The sequence below is a fragment of the Panthera onca genome, chromosome C1, assembly GCF_046562875.1.
Source record: "Panthera onca isolate mPanOnc1 chromosome C1, mPanOnc1 haplotype 2, whole genome shotgun sequence".
Classification (NCBI taxonomy): domain Eukaryota; kingdom Metazoa; phylum Chordata; class Mammalia; order Carnivora; family Felidae; genus Panthera; species Panthera onca.
Window position 1 is genome coordinate 37,639,107 of NC_138346.1, and position 26,986 is coordinate 37,666,092.

A 26,986-nucleotide genomic window follows, 5' to 3' on the forward strand; every position below is an offset into this window, starting at 1 on the left:
AGAAAATTAAATTTTTATGTGAAATCTCATGATTTTTAAAAGTTGTCTATTGTTTAAAACTTTTTGAAAAAGATTCAGCAGCCACATAAAATACATTATTTGTGGACTAGATTCCATTCAAAGGCTGAGAGTTCCAATGTACAGATATATTCATTGACATAGAAAGAGATCCATGATGTATTGTTTTTATTGTGTGGAAAGACTGTTACAAAAAACACTTTATATAATGTGATCTCAATTTTCTTAAAAATGAAAGTACATTTAGATGCATAAACTCTAAACAGTGTCTGAATGGATATAAATCCATAATGTTACTAGTGGGTGATTTTTTTATATATCTGTATTATTGCATTTTTATATTGATCATTAGTATTTTATTATCAAAGAATACAATAATGTTCTTTTCATTGGTGGTTATAAAGGAAAGAGTTGATAGTTTAGTTTAAAATTTTGAGAATTAAATTAAAAAATCAAAACCACTGAACAAATACTCTTCCACATAAAATCAGACAGACCAGAATCTAAAGTCAAATCTTCCATTCACTTTATCAGTGGCTCTGTCAGTGATAACACCTACCATCTCTGCTTCATATCACATTGGTAATGTAAAAATTAATAAACAAAAATTGAATTAATATCTACCATTACATTCCTAGCATCATCAAAAGCTAAGCAGGTGGAAGGAGGATTTTTCTACTACAGTGCAAGTCTGGAAAGAAGACAGACACTGGTAGAATGTAATAATGTAAGAAGTTTGCTTTGTTTCTATAATTCCATCCAGAGGCAAGACCATTATAGGAAATATGTTTCCCTTGTAACTTCTCTATTCTCAAAATCTGAAGCTCCACCCTGCCCCACCCTTCACTCCCTGGCTAGCAATCAGACCCAATGCAGTGGAGTAGAGACTGGTAGACAACCCATTGCCAGAAGGACCATTAGATGAGGTGGAACCCATATCATGTTCTCAGAAATACTTTTTTCCCCCCAGACTCAATTTATTTAAACTAAAAACAAAAACAGTCCAAGAAGATTTGAGTAAGCTCCTGTAAGTGGAGCTCTAGGACAATTGGAATAAACTAGGGAAGCCACTTTTAAGGATTAGCTTTGAGCCTCAAATTAAGAAATTAATAATATTCTTTGAGAGTTTTTACCCTTTGTCTTCTCTTCCCACCTCTCCATACCAGCAGTAAAGGCATGTACTTCTCTGAATGGAATTCAGGGAGGTGAAGAGGTCCACCGGTGAAACCAACCAATTAGCTGATGTAAAGTGGATTTTGTTTTTGTCTCTATCACCTCTTTTTTTTATCATAAGGAGGTTAGATACCACATTCCACTATTCCTTTTACTGTGCAGGTTAAATATAATGGAGTGTAAAGAAATTTTTCCAGGCAATTATAGTACCCTTGAAAACCTACCTTAAAATGAGCTCATGAACCTCGCTAAACACCCAGTTTCAAACCCAAGGAGAAATTTCACATTTGGTTCATGGAAATATCATACCCTTTGAGATATTTTTAATATAATAACTCATTTTCATTATTTTTCTCTTTTCAAAGAATTCATAATAAAAGAGAACCATAAAAGTGTTGTTTCATATCTTTACTTTCAGTAATGTGCAACATGAACATAATAGTGTTAAGAAATCAGAAAAAAACTTAACACAGTAGCTATAGAAGATGCTTATAATTGCAAAAATTTTAACAATTATCTTCCCTAGTTTCCCCCAAACTTGCGTATTTGTTAATCAAATTAATTAAGAAGCTTTTCAAAATAAAAGCAATGTTTTAAATAAATATATTTTCATAACCATAGAACATTTAGTTCTGGTGGAAGTAACAAACATATTACACTCAAGTTCTTTATGAAGATATAAGGGTAAAAATTATCTGGATGCAATTATAAATGTACCCTAATTAGTTTGCTTCTTTTGTATGTATATTTTTGTTCATGTATTAAAATTATATCATATTTTGTAACAAGTTAGCTCTTAAATCATCACAAAGATGTTATCTGACTCACGGAATTTATGTCAATTCAACATGATGATGTGGTTGAACAATGTCTTTAAATTTAAATTTAGTACAATAAATTATATTTAATAAAAGCCAAGACCTCCTAGCTGCTCATGTCTGTTATAGATGAATGCTAGATTCCCAGTTTGGAAGAATGAGGCCTTCCTAAAAATCTCAACCTTGACATTTTATAACTGAAAATAAGGTCACATCAAAGTCCTAATTACAACAGAGCTCTCACTGTGTTTCAGAGTTCCGTGTAGGTGGGTATAAATTCACTTATGATCAGCTTTTCCACTGAAATCATACATGTTTAATATACAGCCACAAAAAAACTTTCTAAAATTTGATTTTATTTAATAAATAGTTTAAAGAGTTTCTAAGTGAAGAAATGATTTTGCTGATTCTCTTAGAAATTCTGATCATTTTTTAATCTTTCACTCACTTTTATTTCTACTGTGATTCTTAGGAATTTTTCTAATCTATATTTAGTCTATCAAAACATCTATGCACTGGTAAATTTGGCTTCCTTTGATAATAACCTATGTTAAGAACTCTAAATTAAATGAATAAGGTAGAGAAGTAAAATTAAACACAGCAACAGGTTATAATAAGTGCTCTTTAGAATTTCAGATTAACAAATTTGTCCCAAAATGATAACATAATAACTTACTAAATGAATAATGCAACATAGAATAGATTTTCACAGGATCTCAATCTCTCTCCCTCTCTCTTTCTCTCTCACTTCACTTTCTGTCTCTCTCTTTCTCTCTCTCTCTCTCTCTCTCTCCCTCATACACACACACACACATACACACACACACACACACACACACACACACTCCCACTCACATCCACACATGGGTATGTACACTCATCTCAGAATTTTAAACACTGCTACTAAAGCTTTTAACTTAGATAAATTAACTACATTAAAATACTGACATTGTGAAAATATCTGTCTATGTCCAATACCCCATAGAGGGTACCTTTTTGTGAATTTCTAAAAAGCTTACAGAAAGAAAACCAGAAAGAAAAACCAGAGTCCTCAAGAGGATGGATGGGTGAGTGTGTCGGTACTGCTCAGGGTCACAGCTTCCCGTTCTCCTCGCCACTCTCCTTCTCCTCTATGGCTTCCAGGCTGCGTTTGCTCTTGGCCTCGGCACAACTGCTAGGTGCCTTACTAAGTCCACAAGACAAGCACGCCAGCTGGATCTGCTTCATGTTTTCTACAGCTTCATTCTTGGCATTCTTCAACAGATCTCCTTGGCCCTGCAAACAAGTAGAAATATACACCAAAGAAGAAAGTTATGCACCAGGCATATCCTGAGTGATATCACTCTATATGTTTGTGCTCTTACTCAGTGAGGAAACAGACCCAGACCCTGAGAGCTCACTTTTTCAAGGCATTATCCCCAGGTTCTTTTCTAGCACTGTTGACGGTCTTTGCTCTTTAAGCCAAGGACCTCAACCTGATCCTGATCAGCTCTGTGGTTGACAGCACCCCCTTGAGATTCCTGTTATAAGGAGCAACCTCAGGGCTTGGGTGGGGGGCTCCTCTGAATTACTGAGGACAATCCACCCTTCCCTCACCATGGTCTGAGACTTTGCACACTGCTGCAACCCCTGTCCCACCCAGGCCCAGCATTCCTAGGCTTGGGAGAAATCAAGGAAGGAAGCTCTTCCTCAAAGAACTGAAAGTTAAGTCAGCCCCTCAGTGTACAAGAGTTTACAGACCCAAACATCTTCTGTGACGTAAATCACACACCACCATGCTTGGCGAGCTGGGGTTTATATATTGGGTTATCCTTGCAATCTGTCTTTTAATGTTATTAGTTACCCACATTCCTTCTGTCTTTACCCACATTGTCCTTAAGGACAGTGTTCCCATCTGGCTGATGGAGAAAAAAGGCTCCAGAGGTTCAGCATGTCCTTCAAAACAAAAAGTAAAGGAGGATCACAGGAAATCATCAGCTGTCAGTTACATCACTGCTCAAGAAAGACTTTTTCTCCTTATTTTTATTTCTCATTTTAGTTCTTCGTTATAATGATCGATGTATAAGCTGAGGCTGGCTCAGAAGCCTGAAGGAGCAAGTGTGGGGAAGCCGGCACCTTTTCCCCTGGTGCACAGACAAAAGAGTCCTTTCTCTTTCTCCTCTCCATTCTCACTGCAGTGCCTGGTAAGGTGACCCTGAACTGCAAAGGACAATGTGGGAAGAAGCGGAGTTTACACTGATTGCTCCACAAAGCAGAGACTCAGCCAAAGGATACGTCACCTATTTTATCCAAGGTGCTCCATGATACGCTGTTTAATTTGATGAATGGTTTTTCCTTAGGCTATATGAGGAAATTTGTGTTAAAATGCCTTAGAATATTTAATTCCCCAAAATCTACACAGGCACTTCCCAATACTACCTATGTAATAATAGCTAAATCCTTCTAATAACAGGACTTAACTAAATGGGATGCATAAGGAGGGCTTTGCCTAATATTTTTGTTAAAGTGGACTTGCCCCGATCACCTCAATCACAGAAAGGGATTTGATAAGTGGACTCGGAAGTCTAATAGTCTAGCCTTCTTCTGAGGAGAAAAGAGGCTGAGCCTGAGGAGGTTTAGTGACTGACCCAAGGTCACAGCTGGTAAATGAGCTGGGACTAAAGTCCCTGTCTCATACCTTGGTTCAATGCCCTATTCCACACACCATATTTATACTTTAGACTAAGACTCAAGGCAAGCAAATGAACACTCTGTCAGATAGAGATGGATTTTCTAAGGGAAAAATATTCACTACACAAGCAGAATTTGGGGAGTCGGTTCTGTTTAATGCAGACATAATGAGTCCCCTCTGGACACTGCAAAATAAAGTCATGTCCACTCTGAAAAATGCAATTCTTAAGTAATCATAATAATGTGTGAAGTGCTTACTCTGTGCTGGCACTCTTTTTTATGCTTTACATATGTTCATTCATTCAACTGTCACAACATCCCTAAGAACATAGGCACTTTTCTTATTCTCGGTTTATTGATGAAAAAACACTGAGGCCCAGAGCAGTCACCTTTCCCAGCATCATGCAGCTGCTAAGTGGTAGAGCTGGGGTTCAAATACAGCCCAGCAGTGGGCTCTAGAGTCTTTTTTTTTTTAATTTTTTAATTTATTTTTTAGAGAGAAAGTGTGAGTGGGGGAGGGGCACAGAGAGAGGGAGACACAGAATCTGAAGCAGGCTCCAGGCTCTGAGTTGTCAGCACAGAGTCCGACGTGGGGCTTGAACCTACGAACTGTGAGATCATGACCTGAGCTGAAGTCAGGCGCTAAACCAACTGAGCCACCCAGGCGCCCCTCTAAAGTCTGCAGTCTCAAGCACTACATGATATGACATCTCTTCAAGGAAAATTGCGCACTCTACAAAGCACATGAAAGCCTCCTATTTATTGTTACCCATGAAAACAACACAGATATAAAGAGAATCACTGCTCACGTGGCAAGTCTGACAGAACTCAGAGGAGACAGTTAGAGTCAGGAAGATCAGGTATACCAAGGACACGCTGACAGGGACACAAGTCAGATTATCTTTGTTTTGCTTTCAGCTCCAACAATTTCTCCTTGGGCTTCTCTTCTATAAACAAGAAAATATCCTTCTGCCTTCCTCACAGTTTTAAAGATTAAAGAAAATATGTTGAAAAACTGTTTGTAATTGAAATAATCACAAGTAAACTATGCTATAAGGTGATACGAAAGAGCGAGTATCGCAATCTACTACTATAATGAACACCCTGGTACTGTACATATGTTAACAGATAAATTTGACTAATTTGCTTAAAATGCACCTGCAGTGGGGTGGCTGGGTGGCTCAGTCAGTTGGACATCAGACTTCAGCTCAAGTCATGATCTCACTGTTTGTGGGTTCGAGCCCCACATCAGGCTCTGTGCTGACAGCTCAGCCTGCTTCAGATTCTGTGTCTCCTTCTCTCTCTGCAACCCCCCCCCTCAAAAATAAACATCAAAAACATTTTTAAATGCACCTGCAAGAGTCTGTTTTACAGAGATATGTGTATTGCTACTGGATTTACAAATTGAAAGATTCCTTTAAAAACCAAACTGTCTTAATGAAGAGATCATATCCAGACTCATTTTCAGTGTTACTTTTAAGACATCATTTTCCTTTTTTTTTTAATTTTTTTTTTAACGTTTATTTATTTTTGAGACAGAGAGAGACAGAGCATGAACGGGGGAAGGGCAGAGAGAGAGGGAGACACAGAATCAGAAGCAGGCTCCAGGCTCTGAGCCATCAGCCCAGAGCCCGACGCGGGACTCGAACTCACGGACCGTGAGATCGTGACCTGAGCTGAAGTCAGACGCTTAACCAACTGAGCCACCCAGGCGCCCCATCATTTTCCTTTTAGTTTTGAAATTTTCACAAAGCATTTTAAAATTACCACAAAAGCAAAATTGGCATCTTTCCTAATTGTAAGAGAAGGAGAAAAATCTCAAAATTCTCAAGCTACTAATGCAGAATGCTCTCACGTCCCTTATCCTGCAACAGGTTATGAAATGTATCTAATTAATCAGCCAGAATGGCATTTCATCAGCTCTGAGAGGTGGCATCCAGGCCCAAATGCCAGACTGTGCCGGTTCTGGTACACAGAAGTCAGTCTCTCTAGAAAACAATGGCCAATTGGAGAAAACAGTTTGTGCCAGTGCACGAAAACACAACTACATCATCTCCTAAAAACCAGGAGACGACACATCCTGGCTGAATGATACAAGAAGAAAAAAATAGAAAGAGAAATTTAATTGTTAACTAACAGAAGAAGACAAAGTGAAAGACCAAGTTATAAAGATTTTACATTGAAATATTTACATAAAAATTTTGTCCCCTATTATTTTAAAAAGGGGGAATGAAGGTCATCTTTCTGTTCTGCGGCTCCTGGAGTCCTCCCTATTAGGATATCAGGACCAGAAAAGACTTATACTATTGTATTAAAGAGTGAAGTTTATTGTTAACAACTCCCAACTTGGCATTCCTTTTTAGTGCTTTTTCCCTTTATATGTGCAGCAATTTCCCCTGGCCAACTAGCATCCCTCTCTTTACTCTGTTACACGCCCTCTCAAACTTCTAACTAGCCAGCTTATGCAGTATCTCCTCTGTCAAAACGTCGTTGTCCTGTGTATCATTTCCTACAACATGTATTAGGTATTCAGATCAGCTAATCAATTTGAAGGTATTCGCGTGTAGTATGTATTTAAGGAGTATTGTAACAGGCGTTTCTAAAGAAATATGCTCAAAATATTTCCTCAAACACAGGTCTTGGGAGGGGAGGAAAAAGGAGAGAAGAGAACTTTACTTGGAATTATGTAAACTGAATATTATTAGATACTCAAACAAATCTGGGATTGTTATGGCCTGAAATGTAAAATTAATGTACAATTTGATCACTGAACACTCAACTTGAAAGAAATGTCAAGCTGCTGCTGATGTTTGAATATTCTAGTGATCTCGTAGCAATTTGTGGTTTCTCTCCTCTGATGTTAGGGATGCTTCAGAAAAAAAGAGGACTGATTTAACCCAAAGAAAAGTAAGAGTAATAGAGGGCATCTCAGGCAGACTGATGCTCATGGGACAATAGGACTATCGAAAGTCTCAAGGGCAATAGCCACAATTCAGCCTCCACATTTATATGGCTCTCAAAATTAAGAGTCCATGGAAATCCCAGCACATTTAAACAGTAACACTTGGCATCACAGAAAACCATAGAGAGATCACTATAGAGGTTTTGAATCTAAAAATTAGTGATGATTAATTAGCTTTTTTAAAAAAAGAGAGATTAAGCAGTCATAACCAAATCCTTGCAACTGTATTAGATTGCAATTAAAATCCTGGAAGTCAAGAAATATCTGATGCAATTTAAACTGTAAATGGGGCTGCTGTACAATACCACTACAATTTTTATTACTGCCAATGACTTTATTGTTGACAATAAAATATCATCACAATCCAAAACAGAAGCTAACACTTATTGAACACTTAGTATATGAACTATAAGCAAATTTGCATAGATTATCTCATTATATCACAATCATAAAAAGGGCTGGAATTTTAAATGCAAGTAAACTTAGTAGTTATATATTTGTAAATTATCTATTAGCAATGTATTTTATTACTTATCAAAAGATATTTAGGATTTGTATTATTCCTCCTCTTACTAAGAAAGGCAGCTCCCTCCCCCTCCCCAACACTAATTTGAAAATAATTTTGGCTACAATCTGGCAGAATAACTTACCAAAGACATCCATGACTCCTCCACACCCATTTTTCCCATGAACTGCACTATCCCTTGTGTTATTAGTGCATACAAGAGCAGGAGAACATCACGACTAGTGTCCGTGTCGCGTGTGAAGGAAATGCGTGGGCCATCTCAGAGCACACCACAAATATTTAAAGAAGCTTTCACATACACATCCACACACATAAACAAATGTAGCTCTGTCTCCTGGCAGACTTGTATGGGTATTTTTCAGCACATACTCAATACGCTGGTATTCTTTCATGTGGGGGTCCACACCTACAGTTAGTGTCAATAGCCACGGACAACAATACTATAGTAAAAGTCAACCATAGACAGTATGGTGGAATTAACAGCTCTTTATTTGTTCCAGCTACCATTTGTTGGACAAAACCATGTAGTGGTAGGTGGTGCCCTATTACCACCTTACTAGTTCAAAAACCATGCTTTTGGGGAATTTCTGTATTATCTGAAGAGGTCAAATGTTTTGCTCCAATGAGGTAGAAATAACTACTACAATGTCCTTCATTTGAGAAATTAAAATAGCAGATCAAAAATGTGGTGATGTCATGACAGAGGTATTTCTCTTGTACTTCTCAAAGAGAAGACAACATTGCAAACTAAAGCAGCATGACATGTCTAATAACCACAATTATTCAAAAGACTACAAAAAAATTTGAAGTTAGAATCTGTTGAAATTCAACATAATGGAAATTATATTTGAAAGTTAAATTTGAAAGCATATGTAAGACCTAGCAAATAAGATCTTTTTCCACATTTCTTTTTCAAATAACATCCTCCATTGTTACAATATCTTTCTCATCAAGAAATCTTGACTAACTTCAATGTTGAAGGAATGAAGAACCCTATTTACTTCAAAATGGTAACTGCGTCTTAAGCATAAGACCTTTACATTAGCCATGTTTTTTTAAAAATAGTTTTTAATATAGAAGAAATTATCTTTGTATTGTTTAGTGTATATATAAAGGAAGTCATTTAACATTATTTAAATACTACTCACTAATAATTTTAATTACATCACTGTAATAGAATGAAAGATAAAAATCACAATCATCTCAATAGATGCATAAAAATCTTTCGACAAAATTCAACATCCTTTCATGATAAAAACTCTCAACAAACTGAGTATAGAAGGAACACACCTCAATATAACGCAGGCCATATCTGACAAGACCACAAGTAACATCATACTCAATAGTGAAAGGTTGAAAGCTTTTCCTTTAAGATCAGGAACAAGACAAGGGTGCCCATTCCCACTAGTCCTATTCAACATAGTACTATAAATCCTAGCCAGAGCAGTTAGGCAAAAAAAGAAAAGAAAGAAAAAGAGAACAAAAGAGAAAAAGAAAGAAAGAAAGAAAGAAAGAAAGAAAGAAAGAAAGAAAGGCAAGAAAGCAAGCCTAGGTGGCTCAGTTGAGCATCTGACTCTTGGTCTCGGCTCAGGTTATGATTTCTCAGTTCATGAAATCAAGCCCCACATTGGGCTCTGCCCTGATGACACAGAGCCTGCTTGGGATTCTCTCTCTCTCTCTCTCTCTCTGCCCTTCTCCTGCTTCTGCTCTCTCTCTTTCTCTCAAAATAAATAAATAAACTTTAGAAAGAAAGACAGAAAGAAAGAAAGAGAGAGAAGAAAGAAAGAAAGAAAGAGTATCCAAATCAGAAAGGAAGTAGCAAAATTCTCTCTTATTGCAGAAGACGTTATCTTATATATGGAAAACCCTAAAGACTACACCAAATAACTGTTAGAGCTAATAAATGGATTCATTAAAGTTGCAGGATACAAAATCAACACACAAAAATCAGTTGTTTATTGGTTAACAATAAACTATCAGAAAAAGAAATAAAAATAACAATCCAATTTACAATAACATCAAAAACAATAAAATACTTAAAAATAAATTAAGCCAAGGAAGTAAAAGATCTGCACACTGAAAACTACCAAATATTGATAAAAGAAATTGAAGAAGACACAAATGAATGGAAGATATCTCATGTTTATGGGTTAGAAGAATTAATATTATAATACCCATGCTACCCAACATCATCTATAGAATCAATGCAATCCCTATCAAAATTCCAATGGTAATATAAGAACAAGAAAAACAATTCTAAAATTCACATGGAATCACAAAAGGTTGCAAAGCCAAAGCAACTCTGAGAAAGAACAAAGCTGGAGGCATCACACTTCCTGATTTTAAGCTATAATACAAAACTACAGTAATTAAAACAGTATGGCACCAAAAGCACAAGCAACAAAAGCCAAAACAAGCAAGTGGGACAACATCAAACTAAAACGCTCTTCACAGCAATTCACAGCAAAAGAAACAATCAACAAGATGAAAAGGCAACCTACTGAGTGGGAGAAATATTTGCAAACCATACAGCTGATAAGAGGTTAATATCCAAAATACATAAAGAACTCTCTCTCTCTCTCTCTCTCTCTCTCTTTCTATATATATATATATAGAAATATATAGAAGTATATAGAAATATACTCAATATATTTAACAACTCAATAACAAAAAAATAAATAATCTGATTAAAAAATGGGCAACAGACCTGAATAAACATTTTTCCAAAGAAGACATACAAATGCCCAAAAGGTACATGAAAAGGTGCTCAACCATTAATTATCAGGGAAATGCTACTCAAAACTACCTTACACTTGTTAGAATAACTAATATCAAAATAATTATTATCAAAAAGACAAGCGATAACAAGCACCAGCAAGGATATAGAGACAAGGGAACATCTGTGCACTGCTGGAAAGGTGAACTGGTACATCCACTATGTAAAAGGGCATGGAGCTTCCTCAAAAATATTAAAAATAGAACTACTATATAATCCAGCAATTCCCCTTCTGGGTATATATCTAAAGGAAATGAAATCAGGATCTTGAAAAGATATTCTCACCATCATGCCCATTACAGCATTATTTACAATACCCAAGACATGGAAACAATCTGAGTGTCCATCAAACGAATAGATTTCTAATATATCTTCCTTAATATATATGTATCTTTAATATATATGTATATAATATACATATTCTTTAATATATTATTCATATACTATATATAGCATCTAATGACATTTCAAAAGATGTTGCATATATAATGCAATATTATTCAGCCATGAGAAAGAAGGCAATCCCACCATTTTCAACAAGATGGAGACATTTCAAGGGCATTATACTAAATGAAGTCAGACAGAGAAAGACAAATACCGGATGATCTCACTTTTATGTGTAACCTTAAAAAAAACAGAATTCATAGAAACAAAACGCAGTTTGATGGCTTCCCGGGGCAAGGGATAGAGAAAAAGGGTGAAGGTGGTCAAAGGGTATAAATTTTCAATTACAAGATGAGTAAGTTCTTGAAATTTAACATACAGCATGGTGACGACAGTTAACAATACCGTATTATATACTTGGAAGTTGCTAGGAAAGTAAATCTTAACAGTTCTCACCACAAAAAAAAGGTAACTATGTGAGTTGATAAATGTGTTAACTAACTTACTGTGATAATAATAATAATAATGGTAATAACAATCCAGCAGCAACAGTGCTGACAACATATGCCATTCGTGATGGGTAACATTGCATTCCTCAATAAAATCTATTGCACTGAGATGCACTTGTTGACCAGAACTTAAGAAGTATAGAATTCAATACCTCCAATTCCCATTTGTTGTCCCTACTGTATGTCGTTCTCAGCTTTGCGTGTGTGAACGAAGACACACCCACCTCCTTCCTTTGATTTAGGAGCCATGGTAGTCTCCCTTAACTATCAACAAAGATTTATGTCTTCACTTTTGCCTTATTCATCTATTTGTTCATCAAGCAAATATTTATTAAACATATTCTATACACAAGGCATTTTGTCTTTGACTTGTGGGTCCCAGCTTTGTCAAAACCAAGGTTCTTTAAAACGAATATTTTGCAAGGCTCCCTTTACTATCATACAATGAAAGTCAAAACTAATATAAGCTGGTTATATACATTAAAAATGAAGTAAAAATAGCATCCTAGCTACACTGTAAAGAGAAATAAAAGAATGGTCATTTAAAACAAAATAATATGTATTATAATATTTAAACAGGCAGGCACACAAGAAACCATAATGAAGTAGGCAGGGGCCTGAACTTACTTAATATGAATTCATTAAATTCAACAGAGAAACAAAGAGATCAGATGCCATTCCACACACACAAAGAATATAGGAAAATGACAGTGTAGATGCACCAGATAGACACTAGCATAAAAACAAATAATGGCAACAGATCACACCTATTTGCATATAATAAAAGAAGAAAGGAAAATAACTTTAATTAAGATAGGGATAACATGGGGTGCCTGGGTGGCTCAGTCGGTTAAGCATCCAACTTCAGCTCAGGTCATGATCTCACAGTCCGTGAGTTCGAGCCCCACATTAGGCTCTGTGCCAACAGCTCAGAGCCTGGAGCCTGCTTTAGATTCTGTGTCTCCCTCTCTCTCTGTCCCTCACTGGCCCACACTCTGTCTCTCTCTCAAAAGTAAAATAAAAATATTAAAAGAAAATTTTTAAGATAGGGATAACATACCAAGACAAGTACAGACTCTCACCATGGAGAAAAAGTCTGATAGTCTGTACTTTTGATTTATGCTTTTATCCCTAACTAGACCTCAATTCTATGCGGGAGGAAAGGGCATCTGTGCTTACCGTCTTACCCAGAGTCTCACTTGTGAGCAAATAAATAATACTCATACACCCTACCAGAGCTGCCAAATCTTCAAAGGTATCTCAAAGGATATTTTTCTTGTGATTGATGATATCAGCTTCTACTTCACAGGACACTGTGGGATGTCTACCATGGATTGTCAATAATAAATAACAAAGTATCAAATTAAAACCAGTAACTCACTTCCCAGTTTGTTCCAAAATTGCTTACTGTATAGCAATCATACGATTAAGTAGACAGAATTCCCAGAGTGAATAAATTATTCAATAATTTAGAAACAATATCTTCATTCATTTAGACATGCCTCTCAGTAACTATGTTTTCCTCGGATACTGGGCCTTTCACATAACTTCTTGTAAAAAGATTAATATCGTGTACTAAAGTACTCTGATTTTAGATGATTTAGTAAGGCAGGACTTAAAGTCTTGCAAGATGAGGGCAACTGTTCTTTATGTTGCCCTGTCCTGCACAGTGCAGGACACCCAGCATTCCTGGCTGCTCCCACTAAATACCTCCAGAGAATTCTTCCATCACCTCCTCAATTTTCCAAAGTGCCCTCTAGAGGGCAGTACTGCACGCATTAAGAACTGCAGGGCTAGACTCTGGGTAAGACGGTAAGCACAGATGCCCTTTCCTCCCGCATAGAATTGAGGTCTAGTTAGGGATAAAAGCATAAATCCAAAAGCCACAAAAATAAAATTATGTCTAATCACAAGTGGTGCCGTGCGCTTACAGGGAGGTGATGTGGTGAGAACATGTAGCCTAGGGGATCAAACAAGTCTCTCCTGTTTAAGACACATCTGAGCAACAATTTGAGACACAGAAGCATCTTCGTTTCTTTTTTGGCATCTTATAACAAGTGAAATATGATATAAGGATCTTTTGATACCTGCCTTGAGTCCTCAATCCTCCTATAGTCTTGCTGACACAGAGAGAGATAGGATGGGAGAGTGCTTTAGTAGGATACTGCCTCTGTGACATAGCACCAAAATGGCCAAATACATGCCATTTTCTCTTATATTTTGCCAACGTAGAATTTTTTTGTTTCCTTGGGTTTATACTGAAGAAAAAACAATGAAAGTGGAAAACACTCAATGAAGTATCGTTTAGTGACAGTATCATTTTCCTCTGCTAAGTAAAAGTTCTTGGCAACTACTTCACATTTTTGAGAATATTTTGAGATATTTGAAGATCAATTATCATTTTTTTCAGCTTTACAGGTGAAGAATACTAAGTAAATATACTGCCTAAGTTCACACAGAAAAGAAGTATGAAGGAAATAAGTAATACTGCCTGCTTCCCAGGCCAACAGATGCTTTTTCTTCACTGTATTATTTTTCTTTGCATTGAGGTACATTACATGATATGTTGTACATGTGATCTAATAGATCTTAGAAATGGGGAGAAGAAAAAAATAGCTTAAGAGCGATTTGGTTTAAAAATGAAAAAAATCCTAAATAAGTAAATAAGAAAAAAAATCCTGTGATAAAACCCCATGAATGTCCCACACATAAATACTTCCTTTGTGCTGATACTTTGACGTCTGATTTTTGCCTTCAAGGTATATACGGCGTTTGCAAGAATTTAATAATTTTAATCTGAGCCAAATTTTCAGAAAAGTGAAATATAAAAGCAATGGTAGAAGACTCATGAATGGGAGAAGTGTGGAGAAGATAATTGGTTTTCATTTTAAAGATATCATCATGATCAGATCCAAAAAAGAAGATTATGGGAGAATCAAATTCATTACAGGCACTAGGTGTACATTTTAAAGGATGCTATTAATGTGAGGACTTGTTAGTTCTCAGCTCCCTGGGATACTGATTCTCCTTGCAGTATCCACGAGCTCCTAAAAACCTCCCCCATACGTTGGCTGGCCGAGATGGCGGCACACACAAATTGGGGAGCAGAGCCAGAACTCCAGGAGTGATGAAAGAATACATCTGATTCTAAGGATGCCACATTTCTCTCATATAATCGCAGTTTGGCCCAGAGGCTTTGAATTGTAACCATACTGCTATTCTGTAGGTGAATATATAGTGTGACCGCCACTGTCAGCCTACCTATATTCAAATCCTGGGCTCCAACCACTTATTAGCTTTTTGGCCTTGAGCAAAGTCACTTGGTGCCTCAGTTTCCTCATCCATAAAATGGCTCTAAGAATTGTATTCACAATACATGTGAGTTATTTAGAATAATATGTGGCAAACTCTAATGAATGTTAGCATTATAATTATCCTATAAACAGAAAATTTTAAAGTTTCAGTAATGCAATATTTTGCTATCAATAATGACAATGTTATAGATATCTACTGTACTGTCTCTACCTTACAAAATGAGAGGAAACAAAAACCACTTTGAAACTTAAAAAAGACAAGTTGGCAAAATAGAGGGAATAATCTGTTGCAGAGAATAAAATGCAGGACTGATAACCTGTGAAAGACCCCATCATGATTAAAATTAAAAGAGTAATAATTCCATTGATGGGGGAACGTTCCTTGGGAAACCGCAGAATGTATCACCCTCTCCCGTGCAAAAGCTTATTTCCTTGTTTGTAATTTAGAGGTCACATCATTGCTCAGTGTAAAACATCGAAGCACTGCTCACTATTGGAATAAAAAAAATGTTAAACAGCCAATTTGTTTAAGGCAGGTGAGAAAGTAAAAATGAACTGAAGTCATCTGTCACCAAAAGAAATTAATGACAAACATTATCTCTTGTGACAGACCCATTATATTTCTGAAGATACCATAAGATAGGTTCCTGCAAGGGTGTTCTGTGTAAGAAGCCATCTGTCTGCTTTGGGCAATGACTGTGAGCCTAATCCACTTACAGAAAATGTCAACAAAATTGCTTCAACACCAGTGAGCTGAATAATAGAGACCCCTGAGCTAAACTTTAAAAATATGACTCAAGTGCAGAAAACTTCATGAATTTAGGTTTGTGTGATGAGACTGGCATACTGAGAATTCTCTTGCAGTCATTTTGACAAAAGAACCATTCAATAAAACAGTAAGAAGCCACTGCCTGTTGACTCTCCTGCTCTCTGCTCTTTCCTTCCCATTATTGTGATCATTTGCCTCTGTGTCAACAGATCTAATAAGAGAGGACAGAAGATTAGTATCAACCTTTAGCAAGGTGACAAAGATAATTAATTGCATTTCAAATGAAATTTCAGTAATGGATGGTCATCAGCACAAAAAACAAACGCTGTTTGAAAGTTCCTGATACCTCAAATTAACTTTCATTGGATAGTAAATAACCCTGAAATCGGAATTCATAGTGTCATGAGTGCTGTAGGCCAAACACAGAAGGAGCTTCTAGAGCAACCTCTACTTACCCAGCTCATACTATTTCCATTTCAAAAAGATCATTCACAGCAGCCTGAAAGATGCAGGATACTCCAAACCCCACAGCAGACAAAGACTATAGAGATAGTTACTAGTACGAAAAGAACACTTTGAAAATGCATTCTATTTGCTTGGAATTTCACTGTAAGAAATTACTGATTACATTGCTTAAGTTATCGGCTACTTCATCTATCCAAAAAATAAATCTGCAAAAATGCTAGAATAAGAGTGTAAATGTAATAACAATGGGCCACAGAGTGAACTGATCACAAAATGGCTTCAGCTGCTTAACCACCTCCACAGTCCTGAGGGTTTCAGCACACAAGTGGTATTTTGTGCCATCTGGTCCTGGGCTGCACAACTTGAAGGGCACCATTCACACGGCTTTCAATGTGCATGGCATTCCCTGCAGCCCAATGACAGCCATACCGCATCTGGTCTAGACGTGTCCTTTTACCAAAGACATCTTTATTCTCTGCAAAACCGTTAACTTTTAAATAGGCTGAAACTGTCCCCTTTAGGAGTGTGTCATGACATGTTCAGGGCTAGCCCATCCAGCAGCCCGTTAGGCACCCAATTATGCTGGCAGGAATTCTAGGTTGTGTCAACTGCAGTGGCCAAATAGCTTTCAGCAAGACACTATTAAAGGGGCAACTGCCCTGCATCCTCCACCCAATGGGTCGTTTTTTAACTAATGAAGGTAAGGCAGCTATCAGATGAAATGGCTACTTCTTATTAATAGTTAAATCGAGGAGTGGCCAACTTGGCTTCCAACACAAGGAATGTTTGGAGGTTTGGTCAGTAATGAGGTGTTCATTGTCGGTGCCCTAAATCCCGCAGGGCATTTGGTTAAAACACCAGACTACCGTTACACCAAAGAAATGCCAATATCTCAAGACCTGTTTTCCCTAATCTAAGACTCACTCAACTTTCAGATCTCAAACTCAACTCACCCACAACACCAAACTACTAGCAACATATTTTGCTCCAACGTGTTGTTTACTTTAAAAATTATGCTACACGGGGACACCTAGGTGGTTCAGCCGGTTAAGCCTCTTGATTTCAGCTCAGGTCATGATCTCAGGGTTTGTGAGTTCGAGCCCAGCATCGGACTCCACACTGGCAGTGCAGAGCCTGCTTGGGATTCTCTCTCTCTGCCCCTCCCCTGCTCATACACTCTCTTTCTCTCTCTCTCTCTCAAAATAAATAAATATACTAAAAATTATGCTAGACACAAGTTGAAATAATAACATCTATATTTACCAACTGTTCATACTATATCATTTTGGCTTAGTCAATTTATCTATTCCATCTATCTATATATATTTCACCCTAAATATCTCAGTAGGCATATCATCATGAAAAGAAGGACATAACCACATACTACTATTACCCCAATGAAATTAACACTCATTCAGCAATTTCATCCGATATGAAATGCATATTAAATTTTCCCAAATGTCCCAAAATATCTCAGGCAACTTTTTAAAATCCAGAATCCAATCAAGGTTCACACATTATTAGCACCTCTGAAAATAATGATCCAGCTTTGTGACAGTAGAGCAAAAGCATGAATGGCAGAGCTCACAGAGAAATTCAACAGCAAGTTCACAACAGTGAGTACCACTTTTCTGAACAACATGCATTTCCACAGCATCATCCCATCTACCTTATGGAAAATGCACCATTAAATCATCACATACACCTGTCAAAACATTTCTTCTGAATTTCAGATACCATCATTCTTACCTTCTCATTTTTAAATCAACTTTATAAATATATATACCTGGAAAAATTCATCATATATTCACCAAACCCATTCAATTTTATGAGTGCCAGGCTGATACCTCCCTAAATGCTCTTCCTGTCTAGTCTTTAGGTTTCTTCCCAGATGACTGTGAAAATCAACTGTCAGAAACTAGTGGGAGAGAACATTCATATTCAGTTCCAATAGTTCAATACTTGATATGCAGACCAAAAAGTGTGCACATTTTAAAAATGAACTTTAAATTATCACCATGTAGAAAATCCAGAACAAGCCTTGTGTGAGCCTGACCATGTGCACAGACACTTGCTAAAGAAACTAGTCTTGGGCTGACCTTGAGGTGGGATGGCCCTACTCTGCACTATAGCCTGCCACTCTGGCCACAGCTGGTTGGACCGAGCATTCACATGTAGCCCAAGAGTGGCCAATTAATAGCTGGCCAGTGACCTCTGAGCTGGCACGACTCCAGGCAGCAAAGATGGCAATTAGTTAAAGTAATCAGATTAACTCTCTTAGAAGGTGACCTGGGAAATTTAAAGAGCTTTAGTCAGAAAGAGGTGCTAGGAAATATATAGAGGAAAGCAAGAAAGAAGAGAGAGCTGAGCCTTTTCAAGGCCACCACACTAGAGAGAAAATCCACAATTCTTACTCCTGAGAGAAGAAAAAAATACGGTCCCTTAAAGCCTGCTTGGAATGCAATGGTCTTCCAGCCCAAGTCCCTGTGAGACTGTCCATTCTGTGGCTTCTCTTCTTCTCAGAAGACATGTTTCCTGCCTTGTCACATAGATGCTTCTCACCCGATGAAGCCTGAATGAGTCCCTATTCCCTGTAACTCAGGTAAAAAAAAAAAATACTTTAAATGAAAAATGATAGGCCCATCACAATTTGAACCACACCATTTGATTGGTTGATGATCAAGGCACAATACAGTTTAAACCACACTTTCATCCCAGCTAAAGCTCTCTAAGCTTCTGATAGAGAAAGCCAGAATCAGTCACAAGGATAGAAAAGACAGCGGTTGCAACTGATGTCGGCAGTGGAAAGAATGATGAACAAATTAGGAATCGGCTGTGTGACCTTGGGGATATCACCACTAACTCCCATGGCTGCACTTTCCTTTTTATTAAAGAAGGGGGTTGGAGGAGATGTTCCTTGAGCTCATCGTATATACTGAAAGTCTGTCATTTATTAATTAGGGCTCAGATTAAAATTGTGGTGTTAAAATTTATCATTTAATTATTTTAAATAAGAGACTTCTGGTGGGAAAGAGGTCAGGAAGTGATTAAAGTGTTATTATGGGGAAGAGCAGGGTATGGTGGAAATCACATGGCAAAGATTCCTAATCCTGTTGAGGATGGAGGGACTGGAGAAGGAGGTATCAGAAGGCAGCCTGAAAACTGGGTACCTGAGCTAACAGCTGAAGCACAGATAAAGTGCCCCTGATGCAGTGTAAACAATAGGGTGGGGACGCCCCCCCCCCCGCCCCCCGCCAGAAGCAGGGATACAAGACACTCTTTTGAAGCAGAAGGGACAGCTCCCATAACTGCTGGGCATGAGAGCACAGCTGGTGCCATCGAGGAACTTGAAAAAGTTCAGTGTGGCTAGAGGAGCACATGGCAGAGGACGCTGGAGAGATGAAGAGGTGAGAGACGAAGCTGGAGAGGAAAGAGGTCACAAAGAGCTCCCTAGAGGTAGTCGGGAAGTTTGCAGGAGGCACCATGGGGATCTTTGGAAGGGCTTTAAACACAAAGACTAGCCATAATTAGATTTATGTTTTAGGAAGGTCACTTGAGCTACTGTGCTGCAGTGGGGGATAGTGTACATGGGAAATGAAAGATTTTTCACTAACTCAGGTGATGAATGAAAAAACTAGGCAATAGCTATGAGAATGGAGATCACTCATGGATATATTTCAGAGGTTGACCCAACAGTATTTGGTAATTGCTTAGAGGTGGAGGTTTAGGAGAAAGATCAAGAGTAACTCCCAGGATGCTTGCATGGATAACTCTGAATTGTCATTCATTCATTCATTTATTCACTCAAGTAGAGATACCAATGGTGTCACTGAGAGCAGGTGGTAGATGTGCATGGAGATGAGCACAGTTTGAGACATGCTGACCTCCCTGTGGTGGAAAGACCTCCCCAGTGCAATGCCTGAAGGGTAGCTTGGAAGGAAGGGTGGCAAATGGAGGTCATCTAGAGATTAGGAGAGACCTGTGGACCAAATATACACATTTGGAATTTGACAGCAGAGCTAGGGTAATAAAAACCATGTGCATGGACACTGTGACCCAGGGAGAGAGAATGGAGTGAGAAGGGCACCTAGGCTAGAATGCTAAGAAACACCAGCATTTAGTAGAAGGACAGAGAGGAAGGGTAATCTACAAAAACCACTGGAAAGAAAGAGCCAGAGGTGTAAGAGGAAGACAGGGAGAGGGCAGTGTCCCAAAATTCAAGGAAAGCAGAAATGCAAGAAGGAAGAGTGACCAGTCATGCAGAACGTTCCCAAGTAGTCAGAGAAAATAAAAGCTAAAAACTGTTCACACGATTTCGTGACAAGAAGGTGACTGGTGACCTTGGTGAGAATGATTTAATGGAGTGTCAGCAGAGAAGACATATTAAAGTTGACTAAGGACTGTGTGGGAGGTAAGGAAGTGGATTCAGCAAGTGTAAACAACCTTGTTAAGAAGTTTGGCTGTGTAGGCGAAGAGAGAGATAGGAAGTAGAGTAGCCAGAGGGGAGCTGAAAGTCTTTCAAAAAAGCCATTTTATATATATAAACACAGTTTGGCTGAACAATGAATTGCTAAAGGAAAAAGACAAAATATGAAATGGAATAACTAAAAACCTCTACTTCTTGAACTAATTGTTCTTCTAAATTGATTTTCATAGTATCCTAATATTCTTTCTCCTTATTTTAGGGCCCTTTTAACTATACAAAGTGAGAAAGGCACTCATCAATTAAAAGTATAAAGCATGTTAACTTAAATATATAAGTAAACCTACCTACATTAAAAAGTATAAAAGCAGGGATTTCATAGTCCATGCATGTACAACTACCTCCACAAAATGAAGAATTTCATGTTGTCCACCAGGTGGCTCCCCTGTTTTGGGCTTAGGGAGTTCCTGTCTGTCCACAAAAAGCTTGTGCTCCAATGGTTAGAAATGTCCCTCGAAAACTATTTGGTTTATTCATCTGCTTCCATGTAAATTCACACTTCAATCATTCTAGGTATGTAAAAGTAACCTCAAAGACATTCTGAAAACTTAAAAAGTCATCAAAAAACATTAATGTAACACTAACCTGTATAAGTAAGCTTTTAAATTAGAAGCGAACACTATGTTCACACAGTAGAAAATGATTTTCACAGAAGGAAAGTATCTTAGCGACATCTGAACTAGTGTTGCCTCCTCAAAGACAAAAAAAAAATGTAGCCACTTGCTTTTACAATTTGGCAAATGGAGAAAAAATTATAACTCTAAAATGTCCAATAAGGTTTATTTTATAAAATCAAAAATAAATAGGTTAACATATCAATGCCTCTTATATGTATAAGGCAGTATCTTTATACTTGCTGTTTTGAAAATGTTAACACATACCATTCAATCTAATATGACAAAGCTCTCAGGTTCAAGTAATCTGTTGATAGTTTTAAGACATAAAGATCTTTCCTCTACTTGATGGGGGGTTATTAGCAATGATTCAGCATGGGGGAAATGTTACCATTATGCATTTATGAATATTCACAGTAAGGAAGATATATGAGTTGAAGGGCAGTTGAAAGAGTCCACCCCATAGATACTTCCCTTAGCCCTTCTCCATCCTGCTGTGCCATAAACACCCACCAGAAATAAAAGTGGAGAGGACAAAAGTCAGTTTTACAACTATGAGGATACAAAGAGACTAAGAATACAAGCCCACATGTGCGCGCACGCGCGCACACACACACACACACACACACACACACACACACTTACCAAAATAACACTTAAAACCAGCTTCCTTCATTGCTAACCTTCTTAGGAAACAGTTCTATCATTTTTAACTTGCTAATAGTGCAGAATCTAACATCTCAGGTTTGGGACTGAAATGGAAATGAGGGAAGGGCCAAGGAAGAGACAGCTCCCTTCATGCAGCCCCTTGGGAAATCTTCATGGCTGGGGAAGCAGATCATTTTACGACCACTTTTTTCCATCTTTCCATGTTTTCTGAGAAACTTGGAGGAAAAAAATATCCAAAATATCAGCCACTAAGCAAAATTACCTAAGAAGGCAGGAGAGACCAGGGGATATCTGGAGAACTGCAGAGGGATTGCTGTGGCTGGAGCATAGGGGTAAGTGGCAACTTATACAAGAAGAATGAAAGCACGTCATTAAAGGAAATGACCTACTTAACAAGACAGCAACCTCACTAGACATGAATTAAAGGTACTGTATACACCCAGACAGGATTTTAAAACTTTGTTACCCTAAAGACTTAAAAAAAAAGCGATATCCCTGTAAGAAAAATACATTTGTCAATATTTGTTTATTCCACATGGCCATATTTGTTATGCAGCTTAAGTAAAAATTCACACAATGTCTATTCAGAACAAACACTGAAGCATTCTAACCATCCAGTAGGATCCCATGGGCCACTCTTCCCTACTCTGTAACTTTCCATATTGATGTGTTCAAGCAGCCAGGCTGACACCTGCCAGGAGATGTTTCAGTACTACAGAGGAATCAATGGATCCTGGCAGCCGTCTCAGCGGCCTTCAAAGGGTGACCTTTAGGTGTGGCGGCCAAAGCACATCCCCCACCATGATATAATATTTGTTCTAATCCTCAGCTTCAGGTCGCATTATTTTCATGAAGTTTTCCAGTAACACCAACTTCAAGGGTATTAAACCGCCACAGCTAATTTTTTCTTCTCTGCCCACATATTATTCTCTCCTCTTTTCTCTTGTCCTTGGAAAAACGGAGACAGACTATGCTGAAGTTGAGATGAGCTCTCCCAGCTGTGAACATTCCAAGTGCTACTACACTATTGTAAAGTAACAGTCTCCAGCGCTCTTCCTATCTACACACCACAGGATGTTTATGTTATATACTCAGGTTTCTCTTAAATAAAAGGAAAAATATGAAAAATCCCCTAGTTACTATGGACAAATTGTTCATAAATACAAAAATGAACGCTCAAAGAATGCAAAACCTCAACATTCATAATACGAAAAGAAAATCTGCCTGTAGTTTAAATTGAAGACCCATTTCTCATTTTGAAGGCCAGACTAAGATGAGATTTGCACTGTGGCCTGAAGCCAAAAGTGGACTGTTTGGGTAGGTAGATAGATAGATACATACATACATACATACATACATAGATATAGATATAGATATAGATATAGATATAGATATAGATATAGACATAGATATAGATATATAGATATACATATATATATATATATCTATGTATATCTATATATCTATATATCTTCTAGTCTCTAAGGAATTAACAGTTAAGAATTCTCTTTTTTACTTCATAATTCTGGTATACCTCTATGGCCCAGATAGTGTTTGCCAAAGAAACTTTCTGTAATGATGGAACTATTCTACATCTCTGCTGTCCAATATGGTAGTCACCAGCACAAGTGGCTACTGAGCACTTGAAAAGTGACTAGTACCATTGGTGGACTGAATATATAGTTTTATTTCATTTTAGTTATTTTTATTTTAATAGATACCTGTAGCTAGCTTTTCCACATTAGACAACACAGGTTAAAAAATGATGCCAACCTTTAGCAATGTAATGAATTAAGTGAAATTATTTTTCACTCTCTCCAGCCTTTCTCCTGACATAGCACTTGCCACAATTACACCTTAATAACTAATTATGGCTTGCACCTTTTAACATCTGTACCCCCTACAAGAACACATGCTTCTCGAGTGTAGAGGCTGATTCCATCATGTGCACAGCTATATTCCCAGCAGCTTAGCAAGGGTCTTGCTCAACAGGGATCCAAAGCATTTGTTGAATGAAAGAATAAGTTGGGTGCCACTGAATACACATTCACTTCAGCCTAGAATTTCCCAGGACCACTGCCATTCACTCCACCAGCAAAATCTTATTGTCCAACTGTTTAATTCTAGCAAGGAAGAACCACCTCACCCCAAAACTAGCCCACCTTTTCATAACCAGTATGTATACTGCCCCCTACCTTTTACTCAGGCCCTTTTATAATAAAATTTTCTGGAAGAAAAAAACCCAAAGGACTGGCCATGATGTTAATAGCAATTTCAAGGTCAGGTAATATGACAACAAGTATAGCTGGGGGAGGCAGGAGCCAGTGGAGTAATAATGGGTGTATCTTGGATGCAGTGGGATCCAGTGAAGTAATAATGTATATATTTGATAAGAGAAGATGTGGGCTGGTGGAATTCTTCCAACTGCACCACTAAGGAGATCATCCTATCTGCCCGCATGGAGAACAAGTCATTGCGACCATGGATGCTCCACTTCACATAAAAATGCATTCTTTTTTTGTTTGTTTGTTTGTTTGTTTGTGTGTGTGTGTGTGTGTGTTGTTTTGTTTTAATACTGTTTTATAGACAGAGAGAGCATGAGAGGAAAAGGAGGAGGAGGGGAGGGGAGGGAGAGAGAGAAAGAGAGAGTGAGAATCTTAAGCAGACTCCATGCTCAGTGCAGAGCCCAAAGCAGGGCTTGATCCCATGACCCTGGGATCATGACCTAAGGTAAAATCAAAAGTCAGATGCTCAAACAACTGAGCCACCCAGGCGCCCCTCACATAAAAAAATGCAATCTAATCAAATTATATATATCAGCCAACAATCAATAGAAAGAAAAATGTGGATTTTTTTTCTGATGAGTTTTATATTAGAAAGCTCCTTAAACTTTAGCTTTCATAAGTTTTGTTTTTTTTTTGTCCTGGGTCACTGCTATGAACTGAGTGTTTGTGTCCTTTCAAAATTCATATGTTGCTATTTTAATCCTCAGTGTGATGATACGTGGAGGTGAAGTCTTTGGGAGGTAATTAGGTATGGATGAGGTCATAGGGGTATAACCCCCGTGATGGGATTGGTGCCATTCTAAGGGCTGAAGAACTAAAGCTCACTCTCTCTCCACCATAAGAGGAAATAAAGAAGAGGACTGTCTCCAGAACCTGACCTGCTGACACTCTGACCTCAAACTGTTTGTTGATGAGGCCACTCATTTTACAGTATTCTTGTTGTAACAGCCCAAACTAATACAGTCACTGTATTAGCTTGCTAAGGCTGTGATAACAAAGTGTAACAGTCACAGGAATAATCAAGAGGATTAAACAACAGAAATTTATTTTCTCACAATTCAGGAGGCTAGAAGTCTGTTAAGAAGATGTAGACAAGGTTGGTTTCTTCTGGGATCTCTCTCCCTGGCTTGTAGATAGCCTTCTTGCCCTTGTGTCCTCAATGGGCTTTCTTCCGTGTATGTCTGCTTAATCTCCCCTTCTTTACAAGGACACCAGTCATGTTGGATAAGGTCCATACTAATGACTTCATTGTAACTTAACTACCTCTTTAACGACACTATCTCCAAATACAGTCACATTCAGAGATACTGGGCATTAGGACTTTAACACGTGAATTTTGGGTAAACCCAATCCAGCCCATAACAGTCACCCCTCTCTCAACATTTCTGTCTCAGGATAACTTATTATCTATGTCCAACCACACTAGAAACCTCTGTGTTTAAAATCTAGGGATGGTTTGCCTACTGTACTAAGAATGACAAACACTTCTCTGCCCATCTGTGGACCCCCACTGCATTTATATATTTGTAAGTTTAGGACTTTAATGATCATTATAAAGTATGGCTTTACCACACACTTTTTCATACATTATATATGAAATAGACATGTAAGAGGTGGGACGGTCTTGTCATACTACGGATGAGGACTCTAGTTCACAGTGCCTGGGTTTAATTCTGTCCGTCACTCATTAGCTAGTTGGCCTTCTTAAAGGTTAGCTATTCCTTAACCTTTCTGTCCCTCAGTTTGCTCATGTATAAATCAGAAATAATAGGGCCTACATCATATGGTTGCTATTACAATTAAATGGTTTAATAAGTGTGTAGTACTTGGAACAGTGTCAGCAAAGAATAAGCATTTTATATCTGTTGGCTCTTATTATTTGTTGCTGTTGCTAAAGTGCAGTCTGCATTTAAAATATTTTAAAGAGAATCATATTCCTCAATTCTAATCACCCATATGTTTGATTTCCAGTTTTACAGTGAATATTCTCATTTTCCCTAAAATGTCCCAGTTTGTTTTGGTGTACAAAGGTTGCTTTTCAATAATTCTCTAAGTTACTGAATACAAATAATGATCTCAAGAGGATAAGATTTTTCCAGAAGTATAACTAAGACCATAGGGAGAAGGTTTGCCTATTTGGCAAGTGAATTTTAGCAAGGAGAAGGAACTCTCAAGGCATTTTCATATATTTATAGCACTAAGTGTAAGATGAGCTCTTGATAAATATTTTAAAAGTGACAGTGATGAAGATGGTGATGATTCACAAAGGGAGGCAGGAACTCAAGGATGAAAGTTACCCAGATTATTTAAAAAGATCGTATAAAAATATCTGAAGTTCAGCCACTTGGAATGTTAATGATCTGAACCATGTTGGAAAAAAAGATAAGACACCTGAAGACAACTGAAGTATGTTTTTTCAGTCCTCTTATGAGCAACTAAAAGCAGTAACAACTGAAGTGTTCCTATACCAGGGCAATTTTTACTATTCTTTTCTAGGTTTATATTCAAATAATTCAGTTAAACAAATATACCTTGAGCACATACCATATAC

The 26,986-nt window shown here is 37.7% G+C and overlaps 1 protein-coding gene across 2 annotated transcripts in view; it reads right to left on the minus strand.

Moving 5' to 3' along the window:
- Positions 1 to 1,584: 1,584 nt before the first annotated feature.
- Positions 1,585 to 26,986, minus strand: part of PLCL1 (phospholipase C like 1 (inactive)) — a 333,051-nt gene continuing 307,649 nt past the window's right edge. For both annotated transcript variants that reach the window (XM_060622790.3, XM_060622791.3), the window contains exon 6: positions 1,585 to 3,284. In XM_060622790.3, the coding sequence (XP_060478773.2) occupies positions 3,102 to 3,284 (183 nt within the window). In that variant the 3' untranslated portion in view covers positions 1,585 to 3,101. The remainder of the gene's footprint in view (positions 3,285 to 26,986) is intronic.